At 44.8% G+C, this 24,450-nt stretch overlaps 1 protein-coding gene across 4 annotated transcripts; it reads right to left on the reverse strand.

Annotated features, from left to right (window-relative positions):
- Positions 1–410: 410 nt before the first annotated feature.
- LOC309575568 (prosaposin) lies at positions 411–23,588 on the reverse strand. 4 transcript variants are annotated; one of them, XM_082286119.1, is made up of 15 exons: positions 23,488–23,588; positions 13,850–13,983; positions 12,756–12,830; positions 11,940–12,065; positions 11,490–11,684; positions 10,622–10,765; positions 10,046–10,102; positions 7,764–7,832; positions 7,190–7,303; positions 6,330–6,425; positions 5,941–6,127; positions 5,640–5,791; positions 3,912–3,992; positions 3,252–3,359; positions 411–2,720 (listed from the first exon to the last, which is right to left on the reverse strand). In XM_082286119.1, exons 1-15 carry the CDS (start codon positions 23,540–23,542, stop codon positions 2,685–2,687), a joined length of 1,629 nt encoding a protein of 542 aa, XP_082142245.1. In that variant the 5' UTR covers positions 23,543–23,588; the 3' UTR covers positions 411–2,684. The 4 variants fall into 4 exon arrangements, with proteins under 4 accessions (XP_082142245.1, XP_082142243.1, XP_082142244.1 ...); XM_082286117.1 differs by lacking the exons at positions 7,764–7,832; positions 23,488–23,588 and adding an exon at positions 23,104–23,145 and having other exon boundaries at positions 13,850–14,039; XM_082286118.1 differs by lacking the exons at positions 411–2,720; positions 7,764–7,832 and having other exon boundaries at positions 3,192–3,359.
- Between the last annotated feature and the right edge of the window lie 862 nt (positions 23,589–24,450).

The following is a 24,450-nucleotide window of genomic DNA, read 5'->3' on the forward strand; positions in this document are numbered from 1 at the left end:
ACATCACCACGTGCCCTGCCTTTAAAAGACATTTTTATGTTTTATTTGAAATCAAGCAAGGAATGAGGACACAAGGGAAGCCACGTTAAATGCAAGTCAGCAGGGAAGGCCGGTATCAAGAAGTCCCTCTGGCCTGCGCAAGGCAGCGATTGCAACACAGGGCTGTTGCCTCACACCAGGCGTTGTGTTTGTCCAGGGAAGAGAGCAGCAGCAATCCCAGACAAGCCTCTTCCACCTGCAACCATGCTGAGCAGAACAAAGGCTTGATGGGACACGCAGATTAATTGGAACCTGAATCCATTCAGTCCCAGATTCCCAGTGACACCTTGGGATGTGCCTTCTCTTGGCCCTGCAGCCACAGGGAACCTCAACAAGATCCTTTGCCAATGAAAAAAATGAAACACAAGAACTTACCGGTTTACAGAAGTTTTTATTGTTCATTAAGGAAGCTTTTGTGCCAAAAAAAAAAAAAAGAAAAAAAAAAAGAAAAAATCAAGACAATGTTCTTTAGAAAGCAACTGCACGTGTCCCCCCAGCATGACTCAAGCAGGTCAGGTGCCACAGTCCACAGGAACAGAAAAAACTAAAGGGACTCCCAGCAGCAGCACAGGACTTCCCCTGGTTTGCCTTGCCCAGCAGGTCACCAGCATGAATCCTGCTAAAAACCCCAAGAAAATAAAACCTTCCCAACCTGCCAAGTTGTCAGTGCAGCTCCACCTGCCCCCAAGAAAGATCCACGCCATCCAGTTTAAAACACCACATGCCACCCTCTGTACCGTGGTGTAACACAGCCTGTCCCTCCAGGGCAGTGATGCCAAAAGAACAGAGCCCATTTCCTATCTGCTCTATCTACCCCAGCTGGGATACACCACCAGAACCACTGCACAAGCCTGTCAGGACAGAAAGCTGCAGGTATTTTATGTCTTTAGCAGAAATTTTCCTTTTTTCTCCTCTTGTTTAAAGCCATGAGTGCTTCAGCATTCAGGAAACAGGAGAGACCAACCTCTGCTGCCATGTGTTAGCACCGCCCAGGCTTTTAGCATGTACACAGATCAACCAAAAACCAGCAGTCCCGTGGTTTTCCGAGGAAAAATACTCTACTTGCTGCTACAGTGTTGTTAGGGAAGCTCCTGCATGCCCCACACACCACAGGAACAGCAGGAGTTACCAGCATCTTTCTGAACAGGACTGGAATTTTCAAAGCTCCACATCTGCCCAGCTGCTCCTTCCCAAGGTCTCAGAGCTACTTTGGTGCCTCTGTTGTGGGGATTAACGTGATCAGAAGTGCACACCCAATGCAAGGCCCATCCCAAGGAATACAAGCAGGATTCTCACTCCCAAGGACCCTTCACATCAAGGGCCTGCCATGTTCCCAGGGTAGCAGTCTGCCTTGAAGGCTGTTTTTTGGGATTTCAGGCCATTTCAGTGGAATTTCAGAGAGGTCTGAAAGGCAGGCTGTCAAGTGTGCCAGCAGAGCTTCAAATACCTACTTTAGTGCTCCTACCACCTGCCATCTCTGCTTGCTGCACTTCCCAACAGAAATGGGAACTCTGGATAACAACTCATACCTCCAGTTACTCAGAAGGGTGTCAGTGAGAGTGGGTGGGTAGCAGGGGGAGGTACCCCCAGACCTCACAGCACCTCACAAGTTTCAGATGACTGAAATATGCTGTGAGAAAAAAAGCACATCAAGGAACGAACAGTTTACAATAAAACCCGTTTTTCCAAAAATTCTGCCCTCAATGCTGAACTCCCTTTGACATATTCCCAGCTCCTGCTGACTTGATCCTCCTCCATCTTCCAGTGACAGCTCACGCTTCCTCCTCAGCACCCAGCTGGGCTGCCTGTGGGAAGCTGCAAGACTAAGCAGAATTGAGCAACTAGGATAAGAAAAAACAGAGTCATTCCTCAGGTACGCCAGCATGCTTCAGGAGACTGACATCCCGCTGGACAGGGCTTGGCAGCAGAACACCCATGCTGAGACCAAGTAGTCCAAGGAAATCAGAAGGATGTGATCAAAGGCTGAGGGAGGGTTTTCCTTAGCTATAACAACACCATGAGCCACAAGCGTGATCACTCAAATGCATCTTTTAAAGTACCAGTTACTTTGAAAGTTAGCTGGGCACACAAAGCCCCCTCCTCTGCATCTGTAGAGCTTTGAAAATTCCAGCTGAAAGGATTTCCAGATTCAACATTATCCCTTAGAGTTCCCATACACAGAAAAGAAACATTCCAGCCAGATGTTAAAAATGCAAAGCATATAAAATCTTCCCAATGCTGCCTACAGAAAGACATTTGAAAGTTTAGTTGCTACCTTGTTCTTTTTTTAAAATTAAAATATAAGAGCCTTGTCTCATGTCGTCATCTCTGTCATTGTTCCCAGCACATAAAAAAACCACTTCAGCCTACCAATTAAAAAAAAAAAAAAAAAATCTACAACACACTGACTATTTTTAGGAGCATAATGAGTTAAACTGTACAATCGGGAATATCTTTGTTAAGTCAACGATGAAGATCTGATCCTTCAACAGCAGCACTGCTACAGAAGAGTTACAACAAAGGAACTTGAAGGTCAAATTGTTAATGAAGCAGAGAGGAGGGACAGGTGAGATACAGCTCTCTGCCAACCTCAGCCCACATTTCCTAAGAGCCATGGCAAACCTTCAGAACTGGAAATTCTTCTTCTAGTTCCACACATGACGTTTGCAGTGATCAACAGCCTAAAGGGGAAGAAACAGCTGATATTAGTGGAAAAAAGCCAGTTTGCAAACAAGCAGTTCAACACCTTATCCTGAGCCAAGATCTTGGGAGTAAATATGTTTTTCTTAAAGTAAGTGATTTCAAAGAGGACTAGAATAAATAACATCCTTGGTCCCACCAGCCAGGAGCTTTCAGAAAAGGCTGATGACCCTTAGCCATTAAGGCCTGGCAGAAAAAGCAATACTGGAAGCCAATTTTTAGAGCCTGATGAGAGATTGTGACATGGTCTGTTGGCTGCAGGAACACTAACTAAATATAAAGCTGACACTGTGCCTTACTATAGATTCTGAAATACTAGCAGACAGGTGGGGGATACAAAAAGAAGAGGAAAGCTAAGAGCTATGAGACACCTTTTAATCAAACTAGTACCCATTTGGTTATTTTTTCAACTGGAATTCATCCACTTCACAGTGTGGTAGAAGCCAAAAGAAGCTCAGAAGGAGCTGTCAAAGATCAATAGGAAACTGGAGGCAGAACCCTGCTTTACGTACGTTGCACTGAGCAGCAGTGTCCATGTTCTTACACCAGTAGCCTGGACCCCAGACACAGGCATCATTCCCCAGGAGAGGCTCTTTAGTTGACTCACAGACTCCGAGTTTCTGGGAAAAGAGCAGCACAGTCAGCATCTTTCTAATTGCACCAAGAGATCTCAAGTCCAGCCTTATGTATGAGCTTCCATCTGAGAGTGAGTGTGGAAGCTGCACAGGAGCAGGAGCTGCCGGAGCTCTCACTGAGGTCACACCTGCAGCTGAACCAGCAGCCACAAAGCTGTCACCTGACTCAGGGGAAAATTAAGTTACTGCAACTCCTTCATACCAAGTTTTGAAAAACAGGTCTTCTAGAGAGGGACCTTTCTCAGGAAATGTCACTTTACCTCCCACCACACTTAGGGCACATCACAACACCCTGTCACTGAACCTCAGCAGTGGATAACCACTGGCAGCTCTCTCCTTCTGCCCTTCCTTGTGCTAGGCTGGCAGTCAGGCCAGGCAGTAAGCCCCAGGCGTTGCTCAAGGGGCTTGCTCTAAGTATTCAGCGCGCTGATTTTGATTCCAGTGGAGTTTCTGCATGCTGGGCACTGAAAGGCACCCAGGACAGTAGGCAGGACTGTATCAGAGTCTGCACTCAATAAAACCAAATGCAATACTCACAGTGCAAACAAAAGTGGGATCCATCACCTCTGCCAAGAGTTGCACAACCACGGGTTCATACTGTTCCACAAACTGCACACACTGTAACAAAACACAGGGTGAGAGATTCTTCCGTTGGAGCCTCTGAAAGCAGAGGAATGTGTGGTCTGCAGCAGGCATGCCTGCATGCTACCCCGAACACCCCAAGGACACACTCCACAAGGATACAGCAGAGGCTTGAGCTCTGCAGACGGCAAAGGAGTCAGGCACTAATCACACAACTACATTGTTTTTGCTAGCTCCTACCTGCCTGCAGCTGCCTGCAGACAGGTTATGAGGAGAGAAGGGATCACAAGGAAAAGAACCAAACAGGACAGGCTTTGGGAAAAGAACCAAGCAGGAGAAGCTTTGACTGCAAAGCTTCTTCTCTGAGCATGAGATCACTCCTGTCTCAAGAGGAAAGCACATGGAACCAGCTGGAGACAAACATCCTGAGCAGGACAGTAGCAAGGACTCCTAAGCACTTGGACTCAAGCTATTCATTCCCTCAGACCAGGCAGTACCAGGAGCACTTTCTGCCAGGAACAGCCTCTCTCCCTCTAGTGGAGAGGCCACCGTCAGAGCTAAGGAAGATGCTGCCACTCTCAGCAGAGACGAATGGCATCAATTAATAAACCAACCACAGCTATTAAACAGCCTCACAGCAGGAAGAGCTGCTCCACAGCTGCTTCAAGCCTCTATATTCTATCCCCAGTAAACTTACAAGCAGCTGCCACTTGCTGACACTCAGCAGCCACATAATAAGATTTTCAGGTAAATCTTGGTATCAGTGGTCTAACAGGTGTCCCACTGAAATTACAGCAGCCTACTTCCAATTACTTCATTAATCCCCTGAACAGGAAGAGTGTTGAGAAAAAAAACCAACAAACCTTCAACTGCTCCCACCCACTGTCCTCAGAGGATTTCCAGGCAAACTTTTCCTGACTGCAAATTAGTCCAACAATCCAGCCAGTCAATTCAGGCCCTTAAAAGCAGACATCTATTCAAAGGACTGCCAACTCCCAAGGATGAGAACTGAGCAAACCTAACCGCCTGCACCCCAAACTCCTCCCAGTCTTTAGCAGAGAAGGCTGTTAAAAAACCAGCAAGAGAAGCTGCTCTCTAGTTTTCCCAAATACTCTGCAAGATGTCCCTGCCTATGGCAGGGGGGTTGGAATTAGTCTTTAAGGTCCCTTCCAACCCAAACCATTCCAGGATTCTGTGTTTCATCCTTCTGTTCATCTCCATCTGCCTTTTCCTGACTGGAAGGCAGACTGCCACACAGCAAGGTCATTCAGCTGCCTCAGATCAAGCCTTTTCCCCCTTTTTTCTTTGCTCTACAGCACAGGAGAAGTTGTTATGCATTGGTGCTAACTAGTAAAGGGAAAAATCTGTGAAGGGTCAGGTTGCTGGACACAAGCCAGTCCCAGCTGCACCTGTGGACAGTTTGTCTCTAGCCACGGACAAGGCATTTGGCCAAACACAGAGACCTCTGTTAGGAGTACCTGGACATTTATAGCAGAAGCAGACACACTTGAGAGACGAACCTAAAATTAGCATGTAGACAAACTGTCAGGTAAAACACTCAGAAAATGAAGTTAAGCATAATTGTCACTGTTAGGACCTATGCAAACCAAACAACTCAACAGGGACAGTTCCCAACCACCAAGACCATGGCTTTTTAGTCTGCCTCCTGCACAAACACCTTACCTGATCACTGACAGACTCTGGCAGGAAGTGACAGACTTTTTCCAGCAACGCTTCGATTTCAGCTGTCGTGGCATTCTTCTCTAGCTCTTTGTCTGCATAAGCCACCACCATCTTACAAATATCACAGAAGCCACCTGCAGGTTTCACTACAACTGAGACAAATAAAAACCAAACCAAACATCAGTGCTTGGGTAGTACCCCCAAAGAGAAGAAAAGAGGCAGTATCTGCAGTGTCCTTAAGAGAGAGCTCATCATAGCTGAACCAGCTCATTCTGAACACCACAGACCCCTCATCACCCACCTGGCTGCTGGGGAAGCTTGCCAGCTGCACAGCATTTCAGCATGGCACACACAGCTTCAGGATTTGTTGCCTCCAAGAGCATGTCAATCACAGCCTGGCCATACACCTCGATGAAGTCCTTGCACTGGTCCTTGACACTTCCCGGGAACAGGCGGCAGACCACCTCCATCTCATGCACAATCTCCTCCTGAAGCACAGGGGAGGAGGAGGAGTAAATGAGGGAGAGAAATCTGACTCAGTTCATAAGCGTATCTTTTTTTGTCCCACCCAGGACAGAAATTTTGCTGTTGTGAAAACAGGCAATAAAATTAACTTTCCTTCCCCCTTCAGTATGGCCCCATATCAGCCAAAGCCTAGGAAGGCGTACCATGCCCACCAACTCAACACACCTCTGTCTTGTTGCTCTCCAAGAGGCCAGTCACTTCTTTCACCATGGTCTCACAGATTTCACACAGAGAAAAAGTCTTCTCTTGAACTACGGCTTTCTGAATACACAGAAGAAATACACAAACAATACATCAGCAATGGACCCCACTTGACAGGGACAATTCCTAACAGCATTCACCTAACTGCTCAGTTTGGGCTGTATTCAAAAGGTCACACAGAACCCAAAGCCAGCCTCAAAGGTCTCAGCAAAAAGCCTGTCTGAATGAACAGGCCTTTTGTATGACCAATTTCAAGACTACAACCCCCAGGCTATATAAGGAGTTGAATTTAGTAGACACAAAGAAATAAGCAATCCCACAGAGACAGAAATCAAGGGAAATATATAGTGGTTTTTACAATACCTTAATGGAGGACAACATTTCCTAGAATTGAGACACCCTCCTGTTCACAAAAAAAACTTTGGAGAAGACAAGGCGCTTCTTCAAACTCAAGAGCTTCAGCATTCTGACCCTGATCACCCATCTGCATATAGAGAGTGCTGCCCCATTTTTAAAAGTGATCAAAGTATTACTCCAAACAAAGAGCAAAACTCAAACTAAGAATTTACATTTAAGGTGTCACTCAGAACTGCTGGAACAAGAGTTCCCCTTTCAATCCTGAAGCATTACCTTGTAGCTTTGGTTTTGAAACAAATCATCAGCTTTCCAACTTCACAAATCAGGATCAGAAACAAGAAAAGGCCAGGAATTTATATGCAGGAAGACTTGGATTATTCTGTGCATAAAAGCTCATCTTTTTCTGTTTCACTGAGTTTGTTACACTAAAGCAAAAAGGAAAGCAAAGTACAAAAACCCCATCTTACCTCCACAGTTTCCATTTTCACCTCATGAACCACGTGAGCTGGTACCAGAGGCTGAAGGGGAACAGATTTCACAGAAGAACAGAACCCAACCATGGCACAAATGTCCTTTGGTTGCTGAAAAGAGATGTACAAGGAATTTTTAAAAGTCTAGAAGTCTCTGCCCTTTCTACAGAGCCTGTGAGCAGGGCTCTAAATTTTAAAAGGCTCCAACACAACTAGAAGTTTCATGACTACTTCTACTTCAAGTATTGCCAAAGCATTTGGTAAGGTTATAGGCAGGACAGCTACTGGATGAAATTTAGCGGTTCCTGTTAAAGAGGAAGAGGTTAAAACCCCCATTTAAAAATCCACGTCCCATGAGCCACACTACCCACACCCTTTGAAAGGAGCTGACTTAAGAGCTACCAACACCAAAACAGGCCACCAGCAGCATCACATCAGACCTGCATCCACAAAGCTGCTCCCCAGCTTTAAGTAATCACAGGAGACGTCAATTATCCTGACTTCAGAGTTCACCCAAAAGCTGAAAGAAATGCCTAAGAAGAAAGAACCTCTTTCCTCATCCACAAACTACCTTCTTTAAAGCTGCCAGAAACATCACATTCTGCAAACAGAAACAGTTTCTTGCATTACTGAACACAGCCTACAAGAAACAAAAGTTGAGCTCGTTAAAACTCAAGCCTAACCATTTGTACTGCAACAACTGAACTTCACATGTTCTTCTCACAGTAAGAGAAAAGAGCAAACAGTATCAGTCTTTAGAAAGGCTAAGTCTTTCTCAAAGAAACACACTCCTCATGCACTTCTTTTTTGAAACATACATTACTAAATGCACAAAGAAATGCCAGATATGAGGCAAACTGCTCTAAGGAGGATACGCAAAGTGAGAGAGACACAAAACTTGAATTTTCCCACCTAAAGTCTACTTAAGCTAGAAAAAGACACCCTTGGTCCTATAGGTAATTAGAAGATCACATCTCACCTGTCACAAGCTTCTTACAGCAGAGGCTTATCCTAGAGTTAATATTAATATATCATGCCACAATCTCATGCACAGGCAAAAGCAGCACACCAGAGATACTGTGCTGCTTCAGACTACTCCAGGCAGCACCCCTAAATCAAGCCCTTTGGTTCATGCATTGTCAGAAGCAGTTCCAGGTATTAATGTTACAGCAACACCCGCATACACACATGTTCTCTCACAGAGACATGACAGACACAAGGTCTCACAGGACAGGTTAAATTAAAAGCCCAAATTGCTCTAGGAAGCCTTCATCTTTTCAATTCATATACTTCAAACATCTATACCACTGTTCTGGATTTAAAGGTTAACCAAGGAAAGACCTGGGGACAGCTTTGCTCCAAGCCCTTTTGAGCCCAGACTTCAAACCAGCAGCTGACAGGAGCCACTGGCATGCTTTTTCCACATCTATCCTTCTTCTATAAGAGGGAGGATATTTTCTGGTCTACTGGCCTAGGCATAATCAAGTTGAAATCTTAGTAGCACAAAGTGGTATCTGGAGCTGGAAGTAGGACTGATGCACTGGATGAAGCCTATAGTCTTTCTCTGTTTTAATCACATAAATATCCCTTGTATCTGTCAGCACTGAGTACAATCACACCATGTGTACAGCTAAGAGAGCAAGAAGTGAACCACAAGCTCTTTAAGAGCAAAGGGTGAACTACAAGCAGGCTACCACCACAGGCAAGTTGCTCACCTACCTGATCCTTCTGTTGACAGGGGAGATTGGAGACAGAGGAAGAAAGGAGAAATTAAGATAACAGTTAAGAGAAAAAAACATGTCAAGCACTTGGAACTGCATAAATTCTTTCCACGAAGATAATGGAATATGACACAGTCCCCACCCCAAAGATCCTCAGCTAGAGCAACTCACATTTAATTGCACAGTGCTAACCAGCATTATTCATTTGCAGTTATTAAGGCATTGTGGGCAAGACTACCTCTGAAGAGGCTGGACAACACTTAGATGCATACAAGGTGTAGTCATATTCCAGTTTCAGGTATTAACAACACACTGCACTGCAATGCTTAAAATGAGAAACTTAGTGCTGCTGGAACAAAGATTGACTTCCCCCCAGAATGTTTAAGAAACACAATGAGCTTCTAAGTAGCCTTTAGCAACTGGAAACAAAAAAAGGCCACTATGTTGCCAACTTCAGGTTCAAGTCAGCCACATATTCTACTCAGAAACTCACCTGTAATTTGTTGTGTCACCTGTGGCATCTAGGGACTGCATTCTCTAAGGAAAGGCTAAGCTCTTTTTTTTAAAGGCCCTCAGCTCTCTGGATAAAGAGGTGCTATCGAGGTGGTCAGAGGTAAATGCATGTTGCTGCAGAAGGTACCACTCACTTTGCATGGCTCCTGCCAAGAGCCCAGAGAGCAGGAGCCCTGAGACAGCAATTCCAGAAGGATGTTTAGCCTTGCTTCCAGGAGACACCTTATCTCTAACACGTGAGCCAATTTTGCAAAACTGTGACAAAGACAACTCTAATATCCTTAACACAGTATCTGGGGGAGGGGGAAGTGATGTAAGTACAGGACTGAGATAAAAGAATATAAAGGAACATGTGTAATGTATCTTCACATTTCAAAGGATTAGAGTGCCTTTTGCAGTGCAGAAGTGGTTATAAAATGGAAAGAAAAGTGCTGAAGAAAGCATCTTGAAACTGAAATTATTATTCAAACACCAAGTTCAAAGCATTAACACCAAGACTTACAGAGCAAGGGCTCTCCCCAAAGTTTTACTGCAGTGCATGTTTCCTGTTCCCAAAGAAGCCAGCTACATAAGCCAGAAAAATTAATTGAGAGCAAATATTACACTCTGCTGATCTTACCATGTGCATCATCATCTGGATGGCCAAGTCAGAATACTCAGAGATGTAGGTCTTGCACTGCAGGAATTGGGAAAAGAAAGTCTTGTGACTATCAAACCACTCATGCTGTAGAGTTCATCTAGAATTTTTTAATATATCTCAAGGTATTAATTTACCTGTTCTACTTCATAACAACAGGTCTTTCAGAGCTTGTCCCAAATACAAAATGGCATTGCAGGTTACTAAACTGCTGCACAGTTAACTGCTTAGCCTTTTCTCTTCCTCTCAGGTCAAAGAGCCCTCCCCCTCATTGATACGACCACATTACCCAGCCAGACCATTTTTGTGAAAAAGGCCTTTAATGGCTAAAAGCAATCTGGAGTCTTTCTCCTCCTCTCCAGTCCCACACACCCCACCCAACTTTCCTGACCATTAAGTTTACAATTTTAGTGTTATTGTTCTACTGTGTTAACACATGCATCAGAGTCTCCTTTGTGATATCAAATAGAGAATATGATCAGGGGATTAAGGCACTGAGCAAACTATTTTATGTTTGCTTACCGGAACAGAATTTTTCAACAAAAAAGGACAGTTTACCATATCGGACATCCCTGGTCCCAAACGGTCACACTCCTCCTTGGCATGAGCAACCAAAGACTTTACAAAAGAGGAGTTTGTCTTCACAGCTTCCTGAACATCAGTGACCAGCTGAATGCAATCTTGGCACACATCCCCACTCGCCTGGACAAAGAGTGAAAGGAAACTGAAGTTGACGTAACTTCACATGACATGTTTTAGATGCTTCTGTTACTACCAAGTTTTACAAGCTATTCTGAGCAATATGCAAACCTTAATAAACACCCTGTAGAATACTTTGAAGCTTGAGCTAGTAGGGAGACAAGCTACTGCTGGTGTGTGCACCAGCCACTAGATGGAGATTAGGTACCTACCTGGCTTCAAAGTAGAGATAACAGTTAAGATACCCAATCTTCAAATCTCTTGGTTTTGTTACAGACCACAGTGGGGAGGTTTCTAAATCCAGCATAGTTCTTACCTGCTCCACCCACAGCAGCATTGTTCTCAATCCAGTCACTGCTCAACTCCCACACCCCGGCTCGGCTCGCTGTCAACACTCAGCCTCTGCACCCAAGTTCATTGCCTCATCTATTCCCCCTTTGTCAACTATTTGCTCTTTTCCAATCCAGTCTGTCACCTCTACATTCAGAGACAAATGCATCCCCTGAGGGGCACAGCTAGCAGGTTGCTCAAAATATGAGAAGAGTTGTTCTTCCTTTGAACCCTGGTGCCAAGCTTTCTCTCAGAAGAAATTGTTTCCAGCAAGACCTGCTTGATTACCACAGTCCTGGATAGCAACAGCACAGCACAAGACTTGCCTTTACAGACTGTAGAACTTAATCCGAGATTATACATATGGTCCACACTGGAACAGCCCTGGCACCCTTACCTTAAGCTTCTGCTTGGGCTTGTCCTGAGGGTAAAGGAGAAGAGGCACGTTAGCCATGAATGGGGATGCCAGTTCAGAGAAATCCAGCTCTGGGATCTTATTGGTCTGGAGCTGCTTCTGGAGCTTCATTGCTGCAAGGTGCTTCTGAAGGGACTGGCACAGAGCGAGGGCACTGCACACAACCTCAGGTTTATCCTAGGGGAGACAAGATACACACATAAAGCTCCAAACTGATGCCACTTTTAAAGCTCAGAGTAGAGAGTCATTCAGCTGAAACATGGTAAGACAGGGAAAACATTTCACAGCAAGGAAGCAGGCTTCAAACTAATACTACCAGTGATCCACACAGGATTGAAAGATCATATGCACAATCCTACACAGAAGAGAAATTTGGGCATCAACAGGAGCACAACTTTTAATACCAACAGCTGAAAATTGTTATCTACTTACAAGCTCTTCCTTGATCATATCCATGATAACTGGAAGGTAGGAATCCACAATTTCTTTGCACTCAGAGACCAGGCCTGGGTCAGGAAGAAACTCGCACGTCTTTTCCAAGTAAGAGCGGATCTCGTCCTATGAAAGACGCGGTGAGCATAGATAGATAATCTCTCTCTCAAATGCTCCTTCCATTCCCAAAATGCTCAATACAAAGCCTGAAACTAGCTCCTCAGATTCAGGTAGGTCCAGGTAGGAACAAGCGAAACTAAAATGAGGTTCTACACTATAGACATATCTTCCCCAGTTCTGGACCTTCAATGAGACCCTGCCACAGCAAAAACATGTAACACTGCTTGTGTGGCCTGCGCAGTCCAGCCTCACCAGAACCAAACATTCACATTTAAGAGCAGAAAGTGAACTTATGGGCTCATGGGACTGTGACTTGTTTATCCAAAGAACTCACAAGTTGACAAAAGAAAAAGGGAAGCAGTGCTCAGAAAACAAAATTAAGGCCACTTGGTTTACTCACTTGGTTAACCACTCACTCCTACAGACTGCAGTGCCCTATCTTTTAAGACTGCTGCCCCACTGGCACAAGAACAATTTTATTAAGCATCTACAGTCAATCACAGATGTGTTAAGGCATGGGAGGCTCTAGAATGTGCTAATTTCTAAACCAATAAAGGCTGTTTAAAAGCCTTTTCCTCATGCACTTTCAACATCTGCTGCTTATGTTAGGAAAACTGACTACTCTTCCACCCCCTCACCACGAGATCTTGAAACCAAATAGTGTTTTGGGGTGAGGAGAAAAGGAGCTCTGCTTACCTCAGTGCCATTATCCTTCAAAACCTTGCCAGCCACCGTCACAAGCTCCTTACACAAGTCACAGGGAATACTGCTCTGGAGAGCAAAGCAGAGAGTTACTTGGAGAAAGAATTAACTGCCTGTAAGAGCAGTGTGTGAACAACTGAAAAGAACAACAAAAAGAACAAACAGATTTGGAATTAAGTTAAGGAAGAAATACTGGTTGAGGCCAGGGTGCGAAAAGGTATTTTTAAACAAAGAGTGAGGCTATTTCAAGCATGTCTAGATGTCTAGCTCCAGTTTCTTCAGTAAACCAACACTGTATGAAAAAGCTGGCATGCTACCACTTGCTCATTTCACCTTGTCCCAGTCCCTTGAAGTATAATATAGTTGATTGCCCCAAGACACCTTCTTCTTTTACCATTTTCTTCAGTGCATTCATACTTGCTAGTAATCTTAGAACATTTCAGGCAGCTTCAATCATTGTAATGGTGCTCTGACATTCCTCCCTTCCCCTGTTTTTCCTTAAACTGAAGTACCTCTGCACAGACACAGCCAATGTGGACTGAATGCATCTGTGAGTAAAACACCTTTTTCTCCCCTAGAAAACTGTGAAACAATACCCAAACTACAGCTACATCTAGTAAAGCAGCCCTCACATTTAGTGCAAATGCAACTTGAAAAGCTGCACTAAATGTAATATTGGTACTACTATTTACTGTCATGACTTTCATAATTTAGCATATGCTGCATCTTTCTGGGAATTGTAACCTTTGAGAAAGACCTAAAGAAATACACAGCTTTTTTCATAATAATTGCTCAAGTTCGGAAAAGATTCCTATGAATTAGGAGCCAGCAATAAAGAGGAACAAGTGAAATCCACAAGCTCCATTCCATACATTGCTGGGTGATTGTACAACAGGTCACGGGAGAAGTCAGCAGACAAGTTGTGCAAGACAGAGCAGTGAAAAGCAACCTTTATCTAGCACCCAAATGACAGAGTCAGATGTAGCACTTAACTCCAATCAGAGGCTTTGAGAAATCTTCCTCAGCATATGGAAACCAGCCACCTCAGCCCCAGGTGGGCCTGGGAGGTCTCAGAGGTTGACACTTACCACAGCAGGCTTGTTCCAGACATTCTGCTGGCAGTGTTTCACCGCCCCGCACTGTGACGCGGTGCGAATGCTCTGGCACCACACCTCCGGCCCCTTCACGCATTCCTTCTGCCACAGAACAGGGCTTGCCACGGCTGCCAGAGAGAGAAACAGAATCAACCTTTCCAGCTGCGTGCTTGGATGATTCCCACTGCAAAGCAAGCAGTACAACCACCTGTTTATTAATCTTTTTAAGCACATTTCAGTCCAGCAATTTTTTACGCATCCCAAACTCTGATTAGAGATTCAAAGAAAAAAAAACTAGAAAAGCCACAACAGTTGAACTTCCCTCATGAAGTGCCCAAGTCTCAGCACCTCAGCAGTACCTTCCCCCATCATCCACCTTTCGTAAAAAAATTTTTAAAATCCCAAAATAGAAAACCTCACTTTGCTTAGCACACAAGAACTACCAGATGACTTGAAACAGAAAAACTGCTCATTACAGAAATCTATTCCTCAGCTGATTCCCAAAGCTACAACCTCCCTGTTCTCCTGTCCTACTGTCACTTCAACTCTGAACCAGCTTGCAATTGCTGTCTGCATTCCTCCTCCCACATGAACCATCCTGTTCTCACACAGCAAGTTAGAGAGTGAGGACAGAAATTAGATTAGGAGCCACAACAATGTGCATATTGCATGGAAGACTTACGAGCAGGTACAGACCAAAACACTGACCATAAACAGAAAGCTTTAAGAATGCTCTTAAGGAATGTTCTATCATAGTTATCAAACCTACTAAACGTACTTACACTTCCTTTTTTTCTCTTGGTCAGGCCTTCAACTGTGTACAGAAAAATCTGTGGGGGTGAAAAAATGTACCAGTCCTTTTTTGGACATTACCTCCCATCCCATGTGGGACTGCCCTGCAACCTATAAAGTTTACAGCTAAGACACAGCACACCTTTACTGGACAGTCCTGGTAAAGAATTGTAAAATATCTGCACTATGAGTAATCAGTAGGACAAGTGAGTCAAATGCACATTTTCACTGACTTTCCAAGCTTCTTTTTTTTAATTATGCTGTCTGGACCTGACACCCAATTTCTACCAGTTTCTGAAACCATCCTATCTGTCAGTAAGCTCTGTATCTTCAGGAGACAATGCCCTACATTGTACTAACCAATCAAGAAACAACTCCTGAAAGGCTCCAGCAGACAGGTTCCAAAGAAACCCACCATGATCCAAGCCTACAAGGCACAGCTGCCAAAGTATATAAAAATTAAAAAAAACCAAAACAAAACAAAATATAAACCAAACCTGTTCAAACCTATTAGCTGTACAGGTGTTGTTATCTTTACATCAACACACATTACAAAACCCTGGCAAATTACATTGTCCACCACGAGGCAGGATTTAAGCTGTTTCATTCCTGTGAAGCTTCTAATAAGGTTACAACAGATGAATAATCACTTTTCCATTTCTCATGTCTTGTTCTAGGCAGTTAGAGGATTGATTTAAAGCTGAATTACCAGTGCATCTAGAAGGTACATGGCCACCACTCATCAAACAGCCAGAGAAACACTGCTTTATAGGTGGCATTCTGTAGCCTTCTCAGCTGTTGATTTATAAAGCCTGTTTATACTGGATTTCAGAGGAATGACCCATTCATTTTAAGAAAAATGTGCTTTGCACGCCTAATCTTTTACACAAGAGCTTGATGCTTGCCACCCTCTCTTCCCAGCCAAAAGCCTTCATTGCATATTATTCTTGAGCAGTACAGTACACTGGTATTGCTTGGGAGAATGCACGAGTAAGACTTCAAAGCTTCTAATAACGTATGGTTAGCAAAGTATTTACAGTCTATTCTAAATTCCAGCATTATTGATCTGCAAGCACTAAGAATAGTTAATTTTCAAAGTCAGACTGGCCAGCCAAAGAGCTGTCAGCTCTGGCAGAGTGACAATTAACAAGAATACACTTGGTTGAGGGAAAGTTATTCTTCCCTTTCAGATACTGGCATTGAACAGTGGTAGGAAGGCTCTGGAAGGCAGAGCCGAGCTCTGAATAAAGTCAATCAAGACTTGGACTTTAAACAGTGGAATTAAGGGTTCCCAACTGTTTACAAGTACAGCTTTTAACGTATGTCTTTATCAAAAGACAATTACCCCCCCCCCCCCCCACATTGAAGCATACTATAGACTACAAAACTGAACTATACAACTCCAGTAATAGTTATTCCAAGCAGTTTATCAAACTCTTGATTTAGGAGAGTGTTAAAAACCAAATGGAGGCATTCATGCTGTCACTTGCACTGGTTTGATCAGGCTCTTAGTGAGCTCTCTGGTTTTGTTTGCTTTTTTACTTTTAAGATCCTGTCACTGTATGACTTTTCAGATCTGTACCAGCTTCAGAACAATGTATTGTTCCTTCTTTAAAAAATTTTAAAAATACTGTGCTTCAGATTTATTTTTACTTATCAGCTTTGTTGGCTGTGTGTCTTTCACAAATTTCCTGTTGCAGGGCTTCTGTATCAGATGCTCACACAGTCACAATGCTCCAACTTGTTCACAAGGAGGAAAAGAAAAAGTCTTAAAATTAGATTGATTTTTGACAGTGCATTGACTATTCATGCCTCTGACTGCACTGTTTCCCTGCACTACATCTCACCACCCTGAAAAAGAAGTATTTTCTCAGAAGGGGTGTAAACAGCAACACTTTGTTCAGATTCTGCTCAAAGCAGTGGCATTGGGCACACAGTCACCTCAAATTTGACAATAAGGACACTAATTCTATCTGCCATCCTCTAGAGAGGACCAAATACAATCTTACAAGAACTTGAAAATAACAGGGATTAAGAGGCAGAAGAAGTAAGCCAGTGACTAAAAACTGTTTTAGGATGGAAGTGCGCACTCCGAACACTTTCCCACTGGTATTATTTGAAGTCCTCACTCCTGCACAACATCAGAGCAAGAGGAAATGCCACTATACCTCCTGACCTTTCTGTCAAAAAAGCCAACAGATTCAAGAAACCTTTATCAGATACACCACAGGATGAACCTACAAGATGAACTTACCTACAGAAGACAGAAAATGATGGAACAGCAGTGCCCTTTCTGCTGCAAAGGACATGGCAAAGTTCTTTTCTTCTGAAAAGACAACTCTAAATTTTATGTTTTCAGTACAGAACTTTCCAGTCACACAGTGACTAAGCAAATCTGCTTGTTAGAGCCACACATGGTTGGCACATTTTAGAGCAACTACAGAATAAAGATGATGCACACTAATCACGGCTTCTTTTCTGACACCTTCCACAGTTACTTCAAAGTCAGTTAAACTTTTATTAGTTTGTTCTGTATTACGTGGAAGTACTTTTGTTTGAAATATTGTATCTAATATGAAAGGATGCACCTTCATTGCAACAAAATCCACCCTCCTTTTCTGAACATTCTGGGAAAAACAAAGCTAAAAAAAGGCAGCATTAATTCAGATCTTGCAGATTCAGAAAAGAATAGCTGGAAACTCTTTACTCTTTACCACTTTTTCCCCTTTTAGCTTGTTCTCCTATTAAACTATGAAACAGAATTTTTCCCTCCTATATTAACTTATATTACAACAAAAGCAAACATGCCAGTGAAGTGTGTTAAGACCTTGTGCTGCCTCAGAACAAATAGTTTTGAGTTTTAACTTTTCCCTCCAAATAGCCTTAGCTACAAAAGGAGCAATACCTTAACATGGTACGTCACATCCCCAGCACAGCAGCAACCCAAGAGAAAGCAAAGCACCATCAGTTACCTCACAGAGTTCTCAATGCTTGATGGAAAAACCCAAAGGAATTACTTCCTTTGTTATCTCTAGCATCTCTATTTTATATATTCTTCCTTATCTAAGGTCATCTATTTTTTAATAGATTTCTCCTTTCTCTGTAGATTAGCTCTCAACAGTCACATGTCATGCCCACCAAGACCTGTCCCCCGTTTCCTGAAGTTCTTGCAAGCCAGTAATTTTAGAGCATCAAACAAGTTTATCTGTGAAGGCCAAGGTGTTTCTTTACTTGTCTTTTTCACTGGTTTCTCCCTGCTTGAACCACTTCAGATGTAGCTTCTTCAATTTAAGGAAAAACAGCCTTTGCTTTACCAAGTTTATCCTAACACACAGACACAAATTTGAGAAGTAGAGGTGATGGACCCTCAGAAAATATCACCTTTTCCACTTGGCTTATAGAGCTTTGCATGTGAAAGCACAGCTCAGTTCTCCACTCCTCTCCAGGAAACAGGGACCTAAAAGGAAGCTTATAATGTCTGGATTATCATTCTGCAAGGACAGCTACAGGAAAACTGCTAGGCAATTACCTTTCTTGGAAAACACCTTCCCTTCCCTCAAGCATTTGTGTCACTCTTCTTCCACGGAGAGCCAGTCAGAATTTTTTCCCTTAGATTCTCAGAAAAACATCCTAAGAAATCCCCTCCAAAGCTGCCCTGAAGCTACAAATGAGACTTAAAGTTAACACCTTATATATGCATCAGTCAACAGGGATTCTAAGGACCCAGACCAGACACCTTAAAGAGCCAAAGGATGAACTAGAAAACTACCATCCAGAACACAGAGAAATTCAACCTGAAGACTCCAGCCTCCTCCAAACCAAACTGCTAGAAAAACCCTTGGTTACAGACAAATTAACCTGTAATTTGGAAAAAAAAACCTCAAGGAAAGTGCTGAGCTGCTATTCAACTCAATGGATTGAAGTAAAATGTGAAGATCATTTGGGGTGTTGTCAACTCTTATGCTTTTGTGACAGTCCAACTTGTCCAAGTGTATTAACCTATTCATCAGGAGGGATGTTATTCTCAGGCTGTCCTACTTGCAATGTTAAAAAAAGTCGTTCATTATCTCCCAGAGACACCACAGACCAAGTGAATGCATCAGCCTCTGCCATCTGTGTTCTGTTAATTACTGACTTTTCCCCATGTCCTTTGATACTTGCAAAAGCAAAGCGTGTTTAAGTTAAAGAAGTCAAGAGGGATCAACCTCTCTTCACCGAAGCTTACAAAGTGTCAAGAAGTGAAGGAGTGACCCCAACGTAAAGTTATCTGAAGGGCCCAATACTCCACAGCCTCTCTGGTCAGTTAATAGTAAAACTTCAGAAGTCATAACTGCATCACACACCAGTGACTCTTGCCAAAGGGCTACTCTATGCGTCTGGATTAATGAGGCAGTAAAAGTGACCATAACATTTGAGGGATTACAGGCAATTTGAAGAAAAACTGGAGGAAATGTGGCTAGTGTTACCAGCATTCCAGTTAAAAATGAGTCTTCCTGTCCAGTATCTACTGACAAAAAGCCAAGCCTGAAACATTTCTAACTAGAGTGATGGGCAAGAAATTAATTTGGAGTTAACACCACAACCAGGGTCTTCCCCAAAGTGGGGAGCTCATTCTCATTTTGGGACACTGCCTCTACCTCAGGTGCTCCCTTGCTTCCCTCACCAGAAGCATGGCAAGAGAAGCAGTTTGTGTAGGTACAAGCAATCACAATGAAGTTACAGAGAGCAGAGAACTGGATGAGGTGGGACAGTAAAATCACCTCTACTGGCCCAGTGAATTGTCCCAGGTAACTACAAAGGTTGCAAGAGAATAATCTCCAAGTTGGCCATATGTTGCCAAGCAAGGCCTGACTTCTGCCTGAGATTTTCTACAGCAGAATCCAGAAGAGAAGTGGATGTTCTAGGGCACCTGGTAGTCATCAGGAGTAAGTGGTCCCATACAGTATGCTAAGATATTCCCAAGAAGTTACGAGTAGCAGCAGATCCCTGAAGAAATACACAAAAATGTTTTGGGCATACTTGTTGTCCATCTCCATTCTTTCTGCTTTTGTTCTGAGGGTTTTTTGCAGGGACGCAGGGGACAGATTTCATGTGAGTCTCTGCAGCAATCCTGTATTTAACAGCCCCTTTTCACCAGACAAACATATCCACAGCACAAAGACTGGGAAAATCTGCTATCTAGCAGCTGAAACCAAACACTGCCCCATGACCATATACATAGAGGCACTGCCCTGAAATATATACACACACGTCAACGTAGCCTTTTTAAATTGCAAAAGCAACTCTGATATTTTAATAGCAGCAAATGAATTGCATTTAAAAGCTGCTCCATAAAGAAAAAAAATAAAACAAAGTGAGTAAATCCTTTCAGAAAAAATAAATTCTCTCTTTTTATGTCACAGAGTTCTAAGGCGTTGCCCCAACCTGCTCTGAAGAATCAGATCTACATGAGATACTGAAACAAAAACCCATGGCAAGCAGCAGTAATTGGTCCTGCTTCCCCCACAGATACAAAATCAAAATGTCCCTGCACTTTATACCAGAAAAGCCTTCCCTGAAATAGCACAGTCCAGCCTCCTGGGAAGCTTCAGCTGACATCAGGTGACAGATCCAGTTTTGCTGACAAGCTCCCTCTCTCTTGCTCCAGCCTCCACATCATCTCGGTGTTCGGAGGCTCCCAGAACAGCTCCTTTCTGGTGCACAAACAGCACAAATCAGGAGTGCAGAAAGGCCGCACTGGGCTCAGGCAGCTCTGCGGCTCCAATGGAGCACTCAGCCCAGCGTGACTGGAAGCAGGCAGAACGGCTGGCTCAGCTCCTCCAGACACAACCAACAGCAACCCTTTCTATTTATACCTCCCCAGCAAACAAGGAGGGGATTGTGCAAGGGTAGGTTTGCACAGGGCACATGACTGGTTTGCTATCAAAGCACCTGCTACGGTATGTGATGGCCTGACAGTGCCTCGTATCCAGTTACTCCTCCAACAAAACACAGATTTTATTTTTATATAATCACAGCCCCATTTAGGTTGGAAAATACCTCTAAAATCATCAAGTTCGACCTGTGACCAGCCACCACCTTGTCATCCAAACCAGAGCACTGAGTGCCAGGTCCAGATGTTTCTTGAATACCTCCAAAGATGGTGACACCACCACCTCCCTGGGTAGCCCATTTCAGGGCCTGACAACCCTTTCCGAGAAGGAATCTCTCCTTATTTCCAACCTTAACCTCCCCTGGCACAGCTTGAGGCTGTGTCCTCTCATCCTGTCACTTGTTCCTCGGGAGCAGAGCCTGACCCCCACCTGGCTCCCTGCTCCTGTCACGGAGTTGCAGAGAGTGAGAAGGTCCCCCCTGAGCCTCCTTTTCTCCAGGCTGAGCCCCTTTCCCAGCTCCCTCAGCTGCTCCTCACTGGACTAACCCTCCAGACCCTTCCCCAGCTCCGTTCCCTTCTCTGGACATGCTCCAGCACCTCGGTGTCCTTGTAGTGAAGACCCAGAACTGGACACAAGATTTGAGGTGAAGCCTCAGCAGTGTCCAGCACAGGGGGACAGTCACTGCCCTGGTCCTGCTGGACACACCACTGCTGATACAAGACACCCTCCACTCTTCTAATTTAATCTGCAGCAGTGGGCTGCAGCCTGGCTTTCTTTGTTAGAAACCATACTGATAGCAGAACAAGCCTGCAAACTACAGAACACGGTCCAATTATCTGCTTTATTCACATCCTCAAGAAAATCCAAGACAGGCTAACTCACAAATTTCCTGTCCCCAGATGTTCTGACCAGTGTTTCCTAGAGAAAATACACATTAACTTGAATCTTCCTTCCTTACAAGGTTTTAAGTCTACTATTTTAGGGGAGGGTGGATGTGGAAAAAATCATATCCTCAAAGTTTTTACCTTCCACTCCCAGCTTAACTTAATTTAGGAAAAGGGGGGAAATATTCAGTTAAAGAGAAACTGAGTCCCACTTTAACAGCACAGCCAGCCTTCCTCCTCCTTCCCTGGCCTCAAAGACACGGAATAATCAGAGTGCGCATCAGTAGTCCGGAGGTGCCAGGACCTGTACAGCCTGCTTTAATTCCTCTGTATCTCCCTTAAAGGGAAGATGCACGGAAGCTCTGTAAGTAGGTCAACCAAAAACCCTCACGGCCTGTAAGGCAGCCAAGTGACTCCATTAGGATCTGACAAGGGTGGCTGAATTTTTACACAGCTAATTAGCGAGCTCAGCAGACGAAAACGGTGTTTCAGGTAGTCACAGCAAAATCTTCAGGAAAATCTGCATGGTAGGTGAGGCAATTAGCACTCATAACAGAACCCTGGTGAAAAAAGACAGCTGTTTATTTGTGTTAAAAGAGCGACTTCCTAAGGAAAAACAGGCCTGACTAGTCTCCTGCTACCCTCAGCTGCATACCATGCCTTTAACATGTAGGCCAAGCAAACTCTCATTGCTGAACTGGTTTCTCATTACAATTTCCCTAAATACACTAAAGGGAAAGCTGGTGGATACTTCAAGGTGAAGCCTTTTCATTTCCAAAGCACAAGAAACTGCAATGATTTCAGCGATTTAGAAACAGTCCCAGGAGTGGTAACTGATGGCAGCTAACCCAGTGTAGAGCAGACTCAAAAGACACTATTAAAGCAGATACACATGCAGATTGAAAGCTGGCATTTGCTTTCCTGCTTCCTGACTGAAAAGTCTGAGATAATCCATTAAACAGCCCACGTATCAGCATATTAAATATTATCAGTGTATCTAGGGGAAAGTGTCCCTGTCCTCAGCAGGCGGTTGGAACTAGATGACCTTTAAGATCCCTTCCAACCTAGGCCATTCTATGATTTCATGACATTAAAACTACAGTAAAGTACAATCATGAAAAATTTCATAGCGTCATTTACTGTGCTATGCCAGCTGGTTACTCCTGTGGCCTTTAAACAGCCAGTTGGGCTTTTTCTCTTGGTTGCTTTTAGAAATGCTGCAGGTTAAACTTGTAAGCAAATAAGTTCTAAGATTAAAATAATCTTATTTAGAAGAAAATTCGCCAAGTAACTGTGTACATCACATCCTTACATTTTGGGGGTTCTGGCCATTCCACCCCACAACCTAAAGGTGTATTACCACTCATCAGACTATGAGCCATTTCCATACCTCTGTCAAGCTTCTGCAATGTCCAAAACACAAGCATCGCATGTTCTAACCTCTAATCCTACAGCTAAAGGGAGAGTATCATCTATTCTTCCCATCATTTTCACCTCAGCAACAACAGGTACCGAGGCAGCGAGCAGCAGAATCAGTGGAATTTTCCATATGGAGCAGGAGATCCTAATGCAAAAACACAACAGCAAAGGCAACCTCCCACCATCTGCAAGAGGATTAGCAGCCATCTATCCCTGAAGTGACGGAGATAAACACCGCTGCTGGCAGGAAAAACAGTCCCTCCCAATTGTCCCCACCAACCTGGGGTCTGAGCTGCCCGATTCGTGCCATCGGGAAGTCATTTCCCTACCAGCAGCGGGAATGGCCGGATCCTCAAGGGGACTCCCCACTTCTCCCTGGGGCTATTTTTGGGCGACCCGCCCCCCCTCCCCAAACACAGCATTTCCACCACAGCCATCCCGAAGGCGCCCTTGAAAGCCCCACTCCCACCACCCTCCCTCATCGCTGCTTCCTCTGTTTCGGATCTGGGAGCGGGTCCTGTTGAGGGAATACAAACAGCATTAGGATCGGCCTTCCCCCCTCCACGCTGCCCTCGTCCCGCTGGGCGCTCAGAGAACCTCTCCTCGAGCCCGCCGGGGCTCAGCTGACGGGGAAGGAGCTCGAAAGGCGGAGGGCAGCGCTTACCGGCGGCCAGGAGCCCGAGGAGGCTGAGGAGCCCGAGGATCAGCGGCCGCGCCATAATCACCGCTTCGTTATCCGCCTGCAATGCGGCGCCGCCGGCACCGGCCGCTCCCACCCTTATATAGGGGCGGGGCGCGCACGCGCGCACACCGCCCCGCCTCCCGCGCACGCGCACTGGCGGGACAGCGGCGAGGGGCGGGGGCGTGTGGGGGCGTCTCGGGGAAGCGCAAAATGGCGGCCTCGGGTCTGTGTTCCGAAGGCCGGAGCTGCAGCTCCCCGGAGCCCTCTGCGAGCCCCCGCTACTGGAGACGGCGGTGTTAGGCCGGAAAAAAGAAAAGCCTTCAAGGGGATTTTTGCCTCCACGGGCTCTGCCCTGAGGCAGTGGAAGTCCCAAAGGCAGGAGTCCCCACACATAGACCTGCCAGGCTGGCAGCATCTCATTGAGGCACACACCAACATGAAGACGTAGTGTTAAGAGGTTGGAATGGACCTTTTCCAACCCCCTGCCATGGGCCTCCCACTGGACCAGGTTGGTCAAGGCTGTATCCCACTTGGGCTTGAACAGTTCCAGGGATGGCACATCCACAACCTCCCTGTGCAGCCTGTGCCAGTGCCTCACTGCCCCTACAGTAATAAAGTTTCTTCCTAATATCCAACCTAAATTACCTCTCATTCAAAGTGTACCCATTCCGCCTGGTCCTGTCACTACAATTGCTGATGAAGAGTCCCTCCCCAGCTTCCCTGTGGCCTCTTTCAGATAGCAGGATGTGCTGTGAGGTCTCCACACAACCAAACATCCTGCTGGGCATCTGCCACCACAGCACTTCCAACTCACGGGCGTCCCATCTTGCTTGGGAGGCAATGGGAATGCTGTTTATTTCATTGTCCTGCAGGGAAGGCTCCCCATTGTCACAGGGCAGCCAGGCATCCCTGTGGTCCAAATGAACAGCAATTTAAAGCACAATT

The sequence above is a fragment of the Coloeus monedula genome, assembly GCF_965178545.1.
Source record: "Coloeus monedula genome assembly, chromosome: 8".
NCBI classification, from domain to species: domain Eukaryota; kingdom Metazoa; phylum Chordata; class Aves; order Passeriformes; family Corvidae; genus Coloeus; species Coloeus monedula.